Raw genomic sequence first — 10467 nt, 5'->3', positions numbered from 1 at the left:
GGCGTAGAGCGTTCCCGCCATTGGCGGCGGTTAGGGCGTTTACGCAACGGCCTGACGTAGGGGAAGACGCGTTAGTCGGGGGGAAGGTTCTAGAAAAGCGGCGGCAGCGGCACTAGCGGCAGTAGCAGCAGCGCCGGGTCCCGTGTGGAGGTGCTCTTAGCGGTGTTGTTTCTCGAGCAGCGGCAGTTCTCACTACAGCGCCAGGACGAGTCCGGTTCGTGTTCGTCCGCGGAGATCTCTCTCATCTCGCTCGGCTGCGGGAAATCGGGCTGAAGCGACTGAGTCCGCGATGGAGGTAACGGGTTTGAAATCAATGAGTTATTGAAAAGGGCATGGCGAGGCCGTTGGCGCCTCGGTGGAAGTCGGCCGCCCGCCTCCGCCGGAGAGCGGCGGTGAAATTGGGCCGCTTCCAAAGCGGTTCGCCTCAGGATGTTTTTGGAGAGGGTTCGCTGGCCGGGGCCTGATTGAACAGCGTCTTCCCCACCCTTAGCCTGCCGGCGCCATTTCCCTTTGCTGGGGGTGGGGGATGGGGAACTTCCACATGGCGGACGCAGCCCTTCTTCGGCGAAAAGTGGGGCGCGGAGGCGGGAATTCTGACTCCCTCTTGAAAGCACGCTGATTTGGGGGGCCCGGCCTCCCCGCGTTTTGAGCTTTTCGGCGGGCTTCGGCTCCTCCTGAGGGAGGCTGCGGAGCTTCCCCTCCCCCCCTCCCCTCTCCCGGGAACCGGATTTGGCGGCCGCCATTTTCATTCCATTCCTTCCTCGCAGCGTTTTTCTTTTCAACCTCTGGATTCTGCTACTTTGCTTCTTTTATCGAAGAATTAAAGTGGTTAACTATTTTTCTTTCTTTTCGGGCCACTTTCATGCCGTTTCGAGGTGGATTACGAGTGTTTTGTGAGCTTGGATCTTTAAAAGTCCTGCGCACCTCGTTAGAGGCTCTTTCCCTTCCCCTCGATGAAATGGCGCCATTGCGTTCAGAAGCCACACCGAAGAGCGGGCGGGTGGGGGAGTCGGTTCCCCGGGGCTGGTTCGCCCTGTTTAAGAGGAGGTAAAGCCACCCATGGTGTCGGGCCCAGTTTTAAGTCGAGCCGTACCACAAAGACAACATTTCGTCTTCCAACCCCTGTTTTTTGTTTTTTTTTTTTTTTTTTTCCTGAGTAACGGTTTTATCTGGGTCTGTGGTGGTTAAAAAGCTAGTTGAGTCACAGGAAACTTTAAAAATAAAAATTGGGAGCCATTAAGTGAGTACCGATTGTGGGTGGCCGTGGGGAAGGAGGTTTGGGGGAGGGTGTCGGTTTCACAATTTATTTTCCTGAAGGATTTCCTTTTGAATTGTAGGATTTATTTATGTTTTTAAATAGTACTTTTCCTGGGAAAATCTTTACTACCTAAGACTAGAGGTACTGGCGATAAGGTAGAAATGAAAGAGGAAAGTGAAAAATGATTTTTTTTTCCTTTAGTTTGGTTAAAACGTGGCTCAGTCCTTCGTTACGAGAAACGACTGGGCCACCATGTATTTGAACTTTGTCATTTGCTTTTCTCATCTATGTTTGCTATGATGGTTGATGATTACATTGATAAGAATAAGGTCTCGAGCGAACGGGGCCTGATTGGGTATTTTCTTTGACCTTAAGCACACTTATAAAATAACTTTGTTTGTAATCGATAGTGGACATCGGGTAAGTTTGGAAAAAAAATGAGGTAAGTAATGAATTTTGCCTTTTGTTAGTGATGTGTAAAAATTATTGTAAATGTGCAGCTTTTAAAAAATGCGTAATTTGGGTTGTAAAAGACCAAGTTACGCTAATTAAATAAGTTACTTTTAAGTACCAATGTCAGATAATCGTTTAACGGGCTATTTTTGAGTGTTTTAGGAGTTTGATAGGTTTTTTTGACCTTTAAAATTTTTCACGATTTTGGGAACTGTGCAGGGAAGTCTAATTGAATGCTTATCACGTTATTTTTTGAGCTGTTGGGGAAATTTTCATGCATAGAGGAAGAAATCACAACGGAGTTAGCTGTAATACTATTTGCTGATAATTATTTTCTGTTGTATGGAAAGTCATATTTGACCTCTGATTTGTATTATACACTCACTTAGTTGCTTCTAGACGTTATAATTTGTTGTGGTATCTGAATATTTAAAATTTTTAACCTAGGTATGTGAAAGTGTAGCAACCCATTTTTTCTTTTAATGACAGCTGAAAATATAGGGCTGTTGATGTATTTGCTTGGTGGTTTATAGGGCTTAAAATTTTTCAGCCCAGGTTTCCCACACACACACTTGTAAAATCAGAGACATTTGTGCTGTGTAGTTTGCCAGATGGCCTTTAAGGCCAGTACACCTGAGTTTTTGAGGGGGGAGTTTCTTCTTCAATGAAGTGTAAATTGTACAGAACTACTAAGTAGTTAGCAGTGAGCATTTAAAGTTTAACGGTTTTTGATTATAGCAAACATTTTACTGCATTTTATAGTTTAGTGTAATGATCTGTGTTCTGTAAATACCAAATCTAAGCGCCTACCAAAAAGCAGGTATGTTAAATTTTTAAAGCTCCAAATACCCACTGTTGGTCATAAAAACTTTTGTTCCATGGTCAGAAAAAAGGCAGATTTTATATAGATATTTTGGTATATACATTGATAAAAGTTTTCATCATGGAGAGAGTGGGGTATGAAGGGAAAGAATGGTTTTTCTTAGCGGTTTTTTTTTTTAATTGAGATACAATAGAATCACCGCCAGAGGGAGCAATAAAGGGAAAGTAAATGTCACTGTTAAGACACTGAATCCTGATATGGTAAATTACACGCTATAAGTAAAGCAACAGTTTTAATGTTAAACCGTATGTTTATAATGCGTATTTAAAAGCCAGTTCTTAGTTTTGAGTAATAGGACTGCAGCTTTTTATAAAAGTCATTTAAACCTTCAGTGACCAATGACTAGGTTTGTTCCTCTCTTCCGAAAGTTTGATAAAGGGATGTTAAATTTATTCAAAATAATGTCGAGTAAATTTAGATCAAGCATTAATGATTTTGAAACTTGTGTAGATCAACTGGGGCAATTTTTTTGGTGTAACACAACTAATATGCAGTTTAACATATGGTTTAAATTTGATGTAAGTTTTTTTTTTCCCCCCAGAAAACTTTAGAAACTGTTCCTTTGGAGAGGAAAAAGGTACTCTGCCAGCAGGTCACCTCATATTTAAGAATTTAATTTCCTGCATACAAAGAGGAAATGTAAATAAAAATTGAAATGGTGTTTTCGTTTGCAGAGAGAAAAGGAACAGTTCCGTAAACTCTTCATTGGTGGCTTGAGCTTTGAAACCACAGAAGAAAGTTTGAGGAACTACTACGAACAATGGGGAAAACTTACAGACTGTGTGGTACGTTAAATACAAAAGTACTTCCAGATACTAGTCTTTAAACTGTTGGGCTACTGGGCTTAATGAGATGATGAGTAGATGACTGTGAAAATCATTTGAATGTGTTCATTGTGAAACCTGTAAAGTCTTTTAAATACGTAGTTCATAACAAGTAGTGAGATGAGATGCTAAAGTTTCCCCCTTGGTTTTAAGGTTATGAGAGATCCTGCAAGCAAAAGATCAAGAGGATTTGGTTTTGTGACCTTTTCATCCATGGCTGAGGTTGATGCTGCTATGGCTGCAAGACCTCATTCAATTGATGGGAGAGTGGTTGAGCCAAAACGTGCTGTTGCAAGAGAGGTGAGAAAGAACGTTTTGAATCTTGCTGAAGTTGTCGGTTTTCTACTCTCTGATTTTCCCTAGATTTACATAGTTATCAAAAAGCTGGGTTATTGTCATAAGTTACTGTCTTACCTGATATTTTATCATAGTATAGATGTCACAAAGATGGTACCATCTGTGGTACTGAGAGTGTGCCTTAAATCATGTTTTGGTTACTTTTGTTAAAATGATTTTTTTTCTCCCCATCACTTCAGGAATCTGGAAAACCAGGGGCTCATGTAACTGTGAAGAAGCTCTTTGTTGGTGGAATTAAAGAAGATACTGAGGAACACCATCTTAGAGATTATTTCGAGGAATATGGAAAGATTGATACCATTGAGATAATTACTGATAGGCAGTCTGGAAAGAAAAGAGGCTTTGGTTTTGTTACCTTTGATGATCATGATCCTGTGGATAAGATTGTGTGTAAGTATCTAAACTTAGATGTGTGGCTCTTTACATAGTTTTAGATTTGTTAACTATTAAAAGATGAATTATACAAGTTTCCTGTTGGTAAAGAACGTTGGCATAATGGAGTGAAAATTTTTCATTGCAGTGCAGAAATATCATACCATCAATGGTCATAACGCAGAAGTAAGAAAGGCTTTGTCTAGACAAGAAATGCAGGAAGTCCAAAGTTCTAGAAGTGGAAGAGGAGGTAATTTTTAACACTCATTTAATTATTCATTTAACTATTCAAATTAACACTTGTTACTAACGTGGGTATTTATACTACAGGCAACTTTGGTTTTGGAGATTCTCGTGGTGGTGGTGGAAATTTTGGACCAGGACCAGGAAGTAACTTTAGAGGAGGATCTGGTAAGATCAAGTTCTAAGTGCAAGAATGGTGACTATATGCTCAATTAAAAACTCAACTTTGCTGAATTGGATTTAGAAAATCTTATTTTAAAGAATTATTTCAACACTTCAGTAGATTGTATTTTGGTGTGGGATATTTTGAATTGGCCAGGTAAGAGGAGATGGTTAAAAACCTAATCTTATAAGTTGTAATCCAAGATAATGAATTGATTGGAGTGGTCTCTCTTTTTTTTTTTTTTTAAGTGATACTGTGACTAACCTCCCCCCCCCCCCCAAAATGGGGGTATTCCTGAATGGGAAGTGAAGGCTTTGTGTAGACTTTAAAAGGTCTGTATCAGTTAAATGGTTTTTGTCCTTAGGTTTAAGATATAATTGAATTACTACTGTAACCAGATGGCAAAAGAAAAACTATTCCTGCCTCCATCCAAGGTCATTTTGCACATAAACAGAATCTCTTAAAATTGAGTCCGGGCCCCCAAAGGAGACAACTACCTTGTGAGATTTAATTATGTACACTTCTATTTTAAGGATAAAGTAGTAACAATATTACAGCGCAAAGAGTGGTTCCTAATTTCAGTTGGAGGTATTAATAAAGAATGCAGAGAAAGGGTAAGAAATTGGGGTGAATAGGGTGTAATTTTTTGATGATTTTATGTCTTTAACAGATGGATATGGAAGTGGCCGTGGATTTGGGGATGGCTATAATGGGTATGGAGGAGGACCTGGAGGTCAGTTTTTCTGTGTTTTAGTTTATGTGCCTTAAAAGATTTAAGCGCTACATGTTTAATTAAGTGTATACATTAATTTTAAGATTTTGATGTTTTATCTTTTGTAGAGTTTAGGTCATAGTGGTTCAATTACTTGGCTATTCCTTTGTAATTTGCATCTTAGTTGTATATCTTATGGAAAGAGTTTTTCCTTATTGTGTTAGTACAGGTCGCAAAATCATTTGGGAGGATTTTAGTAGAGAATTTAAAGGTGCTGTCATGCTATCCCATTGTTCCTCAAGCAAAGGATTATATACAGATGTATTCTATATGCTATTTTCCTGGAAAACAGACCAATAGCTGTGAATCATGGTCAACACTAAAGGGAAACACATGTAAGATAATTGGAATATCTTAAAATAGTCCCTTACCAAGATAAGTCCCCCCAAGGTAATTAGTAAGAAGAAAAGTCACTTAAAGACCTTCCTAAAAATGCACAGTTGTATTTCGGGGCCCGGCTAAAGTTGTGAGCCACTCTTCTTTAATAAGTAGTGAATTTAGATGTATATTCTGTTGGAGTACAGGAAAGTTAATACTTGCTGACACAAGTCCTAATAAGAATGCTGTATTAAAAACTGAGCCTAGTAATAGATCTAATTGCTGGTTTTGATAATCCTTAAGCATGACTAAGTAATTCCTATGTCTTAACTATTTCAATTTTGCTTTAAAATCCAAATATTAATTTGGTATTAGGAGTAAGACAAGTTCTTCTGTTTCAATAATTTGACTTTACCTTTTTTTTTTTTAATTTTGTGCAAGTTTGCTAATTTCTGGTCCTCCCCCCATTTCTACTCAGAAGAAGGGTGTAGTGGGCACATTTTTAAGAAACCTGGGAATTCATGGGGGAAAAAAAACCCTATGAAACTAACTTATCTTTTGGACCAGTAGGGGTGTGTCAGGCTTTTTTATCCTGCTAACCTATGCCTTTTGTCTGCCCCCACAATCCTTACATGAAATAGAAATGTTTCAGGATATCAAGAGAATCCTTAATGTCTTTATTCTTAAGGGAGAGCTGTGGCATTGCAGTAATTCATAAAGGTTTCATCCAGTTGATTGTGAACCAGGTGTTCCCTGCCCCTAATTTTTTTTTTTCTTTTTACCAAGGATAGGTAACTACTCTGCCCTTGAGGCTATGAAGGAAGAGATTTCATAGAACAAATATTTTGCTTATAAGAATATGTGTTTTGGAAAACTGGAAATGGGTTTGATAAGACAGTTCAAATGCCATTGAAAATATTAAGTAATTACTTAAAGGCTTATTTTATAATAGGTGGCAATTTTGGAGGTAGCCCTGGTTATGGAGGAGGAAGAGGAGGATATGGTGGTGGAGGACCTGGATATGGCAACCAGGGTGGGGGCTACGGAGGTGGTTATGACAACTATGGAGGAGGTAATTCACCTGCAACCTTTATGTGGGAATTTGGATTGAAATTAATGACTTTTAACACATGAGATTTTCGTTTCAATGTTGTCAATAGTTGTCTTAAAATGTAGAGTTGTAGATAGGTGTCTTGCATTTATTCTGATGATTGTTTCTGTGGGAGATTTGTCCTAAATATGCTTACCATGTATTGCTGGTTTAATGCTTCAACGTTATTTTGGAAATCATTATGCAAAACCTATTCCAATTTTTTCACAGGAAATTATGGAAGTGGAAATTACAATGATTTTGGAAATTATAACCAGCAACCCTCTAACTATGGTCCAATGAAGAGTGGAAACTTTGGTGGTAGCAGGAACATGGGGGGACCATATGGTGGAGGTAATTTATTCTACAATTTTTGTGTTTAATCACTCATGATTTAAGAATGGAAGACCTCATTGCTAGTTTGTGTAACACTTCCATTATAACTGTTAACTGAAATGGTGGGTTATTCAGTGGTTTTAGAATATTTAGGATTTGGGAAAGTAGGTTAGACCTTTCAGATGGAGGGCTCTTTCCTTGGCTAGAGAAAGCCAAAGAAAATTGAGCACATTGCAAGTTGTATAAAGTTCTAGGAGTTCTGTCTTTGAAAGCCAATTTAGTGTGAATATCCTGAATTCTTATTCAACGTATTTCAGGTCTTGAGAAAGTTTGCGGTAGTCGAACCAAACTTTTTTTTTAATGCATCTTGTGCTTGATATATTTTTAATCCTCTACTCCAACTGATTGTGGTGGACAACCCTCTAAAGGAATCACAGTAAAATGTTCTCAGGTGTGTAAGGGCAAAATTAAACTTTTTGTGAGTCTGGATAATCTCCCAAATAATAGGTTAGCTAGAAGTAACAGGTTAAGAATTGCACGGTTTGAGGAGTGTATGTCTATAAAATAGAAATCAAATATAGGTAGTATTAGGTTTATTATGGAAAATGGAAGTAAGTTTGCTTTCTTTTGCTGTTTCAATAATTCTAGGAAACTATGGTCCTGGAGGCAGTGGAGGAAGTGGGGGTTATGGAGGGAGAAGCCGATATTGAGCTTCTTCCTACTTGCCATGGGTAAGTAGCTTTTGAGTTTTACATTATTATTGTCTTGGGAGATCTAGCTGCCAGGAGTAAAAGCTTTTTAGGATCATGTTATCTTTCCTTAAAATCTGGTTAGATGGATAATTTCATAACCTATTTTTTTTTTACTCTTTACTTCTGTTGAAACAGGCTTCACTGTATAAATAGGAGAGGATGAGAGCCCAGAGGTAACAGAACAGCTTCAGGTTATCGAAATAACAATGTTAAGGAAACTCTTATCTCAGTCATGCATAAATATGCAGTGATATGGCAGAAGACACCAGAGCAGATGCAGAGAGCCATTTTGTGAATGGATTGGATTATTTAATAACATTACCTTACTGTGGAGGAAGGATTGTAAAAAAAAAATGCCTTTGAGACAGTTTCTTAGCTTTTTAATTGTTGTTTCTTTCTAGTGGTCTTTGTAAGAGTGTAGAAGCATTCCTTCTTTGATAATGTTAAATTTGTAAGTTTCAGGTGACATGTGAAACCTTTTTTAAGATTTTTCTCAAAGTTTTGAAAAGCTATTAGCCAGGATCATGGTGTAATAAGACATAACGTTTTTCCTTTAAAAAAATTTAAGTGCGTGTGTAGAGTTAAGAAGCTGTTGTACATTTATGATTTAATAAAATAATTCTAAAGGAAATTGTGTAATTATAGACTTTTTATTTTAAATAAGTTAAGGAGTGGGTAGTATAATTAAGGTCCATTGCAAAGCTGTTGTTATATTTGTGTAAGATAAATGCTGGTCAGATAATAAGTGTGTTGTCTGCAATTCATCAGGATTAAATTATCTAGATAACTTAAGGGATATCTCTGCAAAGAGAAACACCTTTTTAGATCTTTTAGATGCTGCTTCTTCAATGCAAGGAAAGGAAATAACCCCAGCGAGGTACTCTTCAGGGATACAGGTCTAGTACAAGAGAACTCTTGACGGCTACTAAGTTCAGCCAGTCTTAAAAAACTGCGCTGTTTCTACAAAGCTTTAACTACAGTAGTTTATAAGGATGACAACGAAAGCTGAGGGTGTAGAGCAAAATAGTTCTAAGCTTCAGTTAAACTTCTTTAGGTAAGATCTTATTTACTTTTCCTTTCTTAATTTTCCTCCCCAAAAGATAAAACTAATACTACTCTTCAATGGTCTTTCAGTATAGTGGTTCTCATGTAGTTTAACATAGCTATAAATTTGAGTTTAACAATTTATAAACTCAAGAGAATAATCTTATAAACCCTGTTTTCCAATCTGTCATTTACTTAAATTATTTTGGTTGTTTTTCCCCCCTTTTTTTCCTTCTTTCCCACCCCCTTCCCCTTCTATGAAGATTCAGGTGCTTAACATATCATTTTTTTCCCTGCTGGAATTTTAGCATTGCTATGAACCATGGACACGTATATTCTGCTGCCACAAAGACTGTAAAGTGCTTCATTTCAACAGCTGAGGCGCAAGCCAAGTGATCATTAATAAAGCTTTTCTTGGTTCCTTCAGTGGTGTTGGTAGTAAAATGGTAGGTAAAAGTTAGGCTGCAAGTTCAATAAATCATGAAATTACCCATCATTACACCCTTGTGTATTCACGTTTCTTGGATCAAGCATTTTGAGTGAACTAGTGGTTTTTATTAAAAATAAAGACATTTTGTTCTTCTGTTATATGGTTGTTCTAGTTTTATATCCTTATCAGGATCAGGCTCAGGAGAAGGTAGGGTAAAATGGTTGAAACTGTTCCAGATGGTAGTTTATACTTTTAATGAATAAAGTGTCTACATTATAAATCCTGTATGTATCCAGTACTAAATATTTGGGTTTAAATATGGTAATTCTTTCCCAATCCCCTACCTTATAGGAGAGATGTAGGTTGGCTGCTGAAATTCTTTTCTTAGATGTCATCAGAGTTTGATTTGCCTGGCTTTATTGCCTTTTCAGGAATGTGATAATCAGGGCATATTCTACTGTATGCACCAGTGAGTCTTCTTTGATCCTAAGACCACCACTGAAGTTGTTTAGGTTCTTTGGACAAACATGATAAACTTCTTCAGATACTTTTTTTTTCCTTTGGCAGGAAGGTGTCTTGCTGCAGGTAACTAATGAAGAAGTGGTCAACCACAGAATCTTCAAGAAATAAGAAATTCTGTACCATCTGAAAGTAGTTCTTGTTGGTGCCTTCATTTAAAAAACAAAAAGCACTTTAAGATTAAAGGGAAATGTTTTCTGATAAAATACAAATTTCATTTAGTTACAGGTTCTTAATATAAAACAATTACAAATTGAGTATTGTTTGTAAAAGAGTAACATCAAATAAGCTAGAGAGAGAAATGTATCATGTTTTAAAATAGGTTTTGTGAGTAGACAGATTAAAATTCTATTTTAAATATAAAGTTTATAAAATAAACACTTTTGTATTCAAATACTTGGTGTAATGTTTACACATAAAATGTGTGAATCTTGTTCTATAAACATGCAGTTGTCTAAAAGATTGCCATCCCCTAGATTTTTAAAGCAGTTTCACAAAGCTATGCATATTGCCATTTTTCTTTCAGTATTGATAGTCAAATAAGAAACGCATTGTGGACATTATTGGCTGTCCCTAATAAAATGCCATTCTTTATATACTGTACATTCAGCGTTTGAATACTGCTCTAGTTTTCTGGCTTTAACTTGTATGTT

The 10467-nt window shown here is 37.3% G+C and overlaps 1 protein-coding gene across 6 annotated transcripts; it reads left to right on the top strand.

Moving 5' to 3' along the window:
- Window positions 1-53: 53 nt before the first annotated feature.
- HNRNPA2B1 (heterogeneous nuclear ribonucleoprotein A2/B1) lies at window positions 54-10208 on the top strand. Of its 6 annotated transcripts, XR_005369577.1 has the most exons (14): window positions 55-295; window positions 3136-3171; window positions 3269-3379; window positions 3572-3718; window positions 3955-4165; window positions 4296-4397; window positions 4478-4558; window positions 5224-5286; window positions 6596-6715; window positions 6965-7087; window positions 7718-7800; window positions 8647-8875; window positions 9174-9311; window positions 9863-10208. XR_005369577.1 is itself a non-coding variant. In XM_038557147.1 (12 exons), the coding sequence occupies exons 1-11, from the start codon at window positions 290-292 to the stop codon at window positions 7777-7779; spliced, it is 1062 nt and encodes a 353-aa protein (XP_038413075.1). In that variant the 5' UTR covers window positions 55-289; the 3' UTR covers window positions 7780-7800; window positions 9863-10208. The 6 variants fall into 6 exon arrangements, 4 of the variants coding, with proteins under 4 accessions (XP_038413077.1, XP_038413075.1, XP_038413074.1 ...); XR_005369576.1 differs by lacking the exon at window positions 8647-8875; XM_038557147.1 differs by lacking the exons at window positions 8647-8875; window positions 9174-9311.
- Window positions 10209-10467: the final 259 nt, after the last annotated feature.

Source organism: Canis lupus, chromosome 14 (assembly GCF_011100685.1).
Source record: "Canis lupus familiaris isolate Mischka breed German Shepherd chromosome 14, alternate assembly UU_Cfam_GSD_1.0, whole genome shotgun sequence".
NCBI classification, from domain to species: Eukaryota; Metazoa; Chordata; class Mammalia; order Carnivora; family Canidae; genus Canis; species Canis lupus.
Note: the sequence above shows the minus strand (reverse complement) of the source record. Positions and strands in the feature narration are given on the sequence as shown.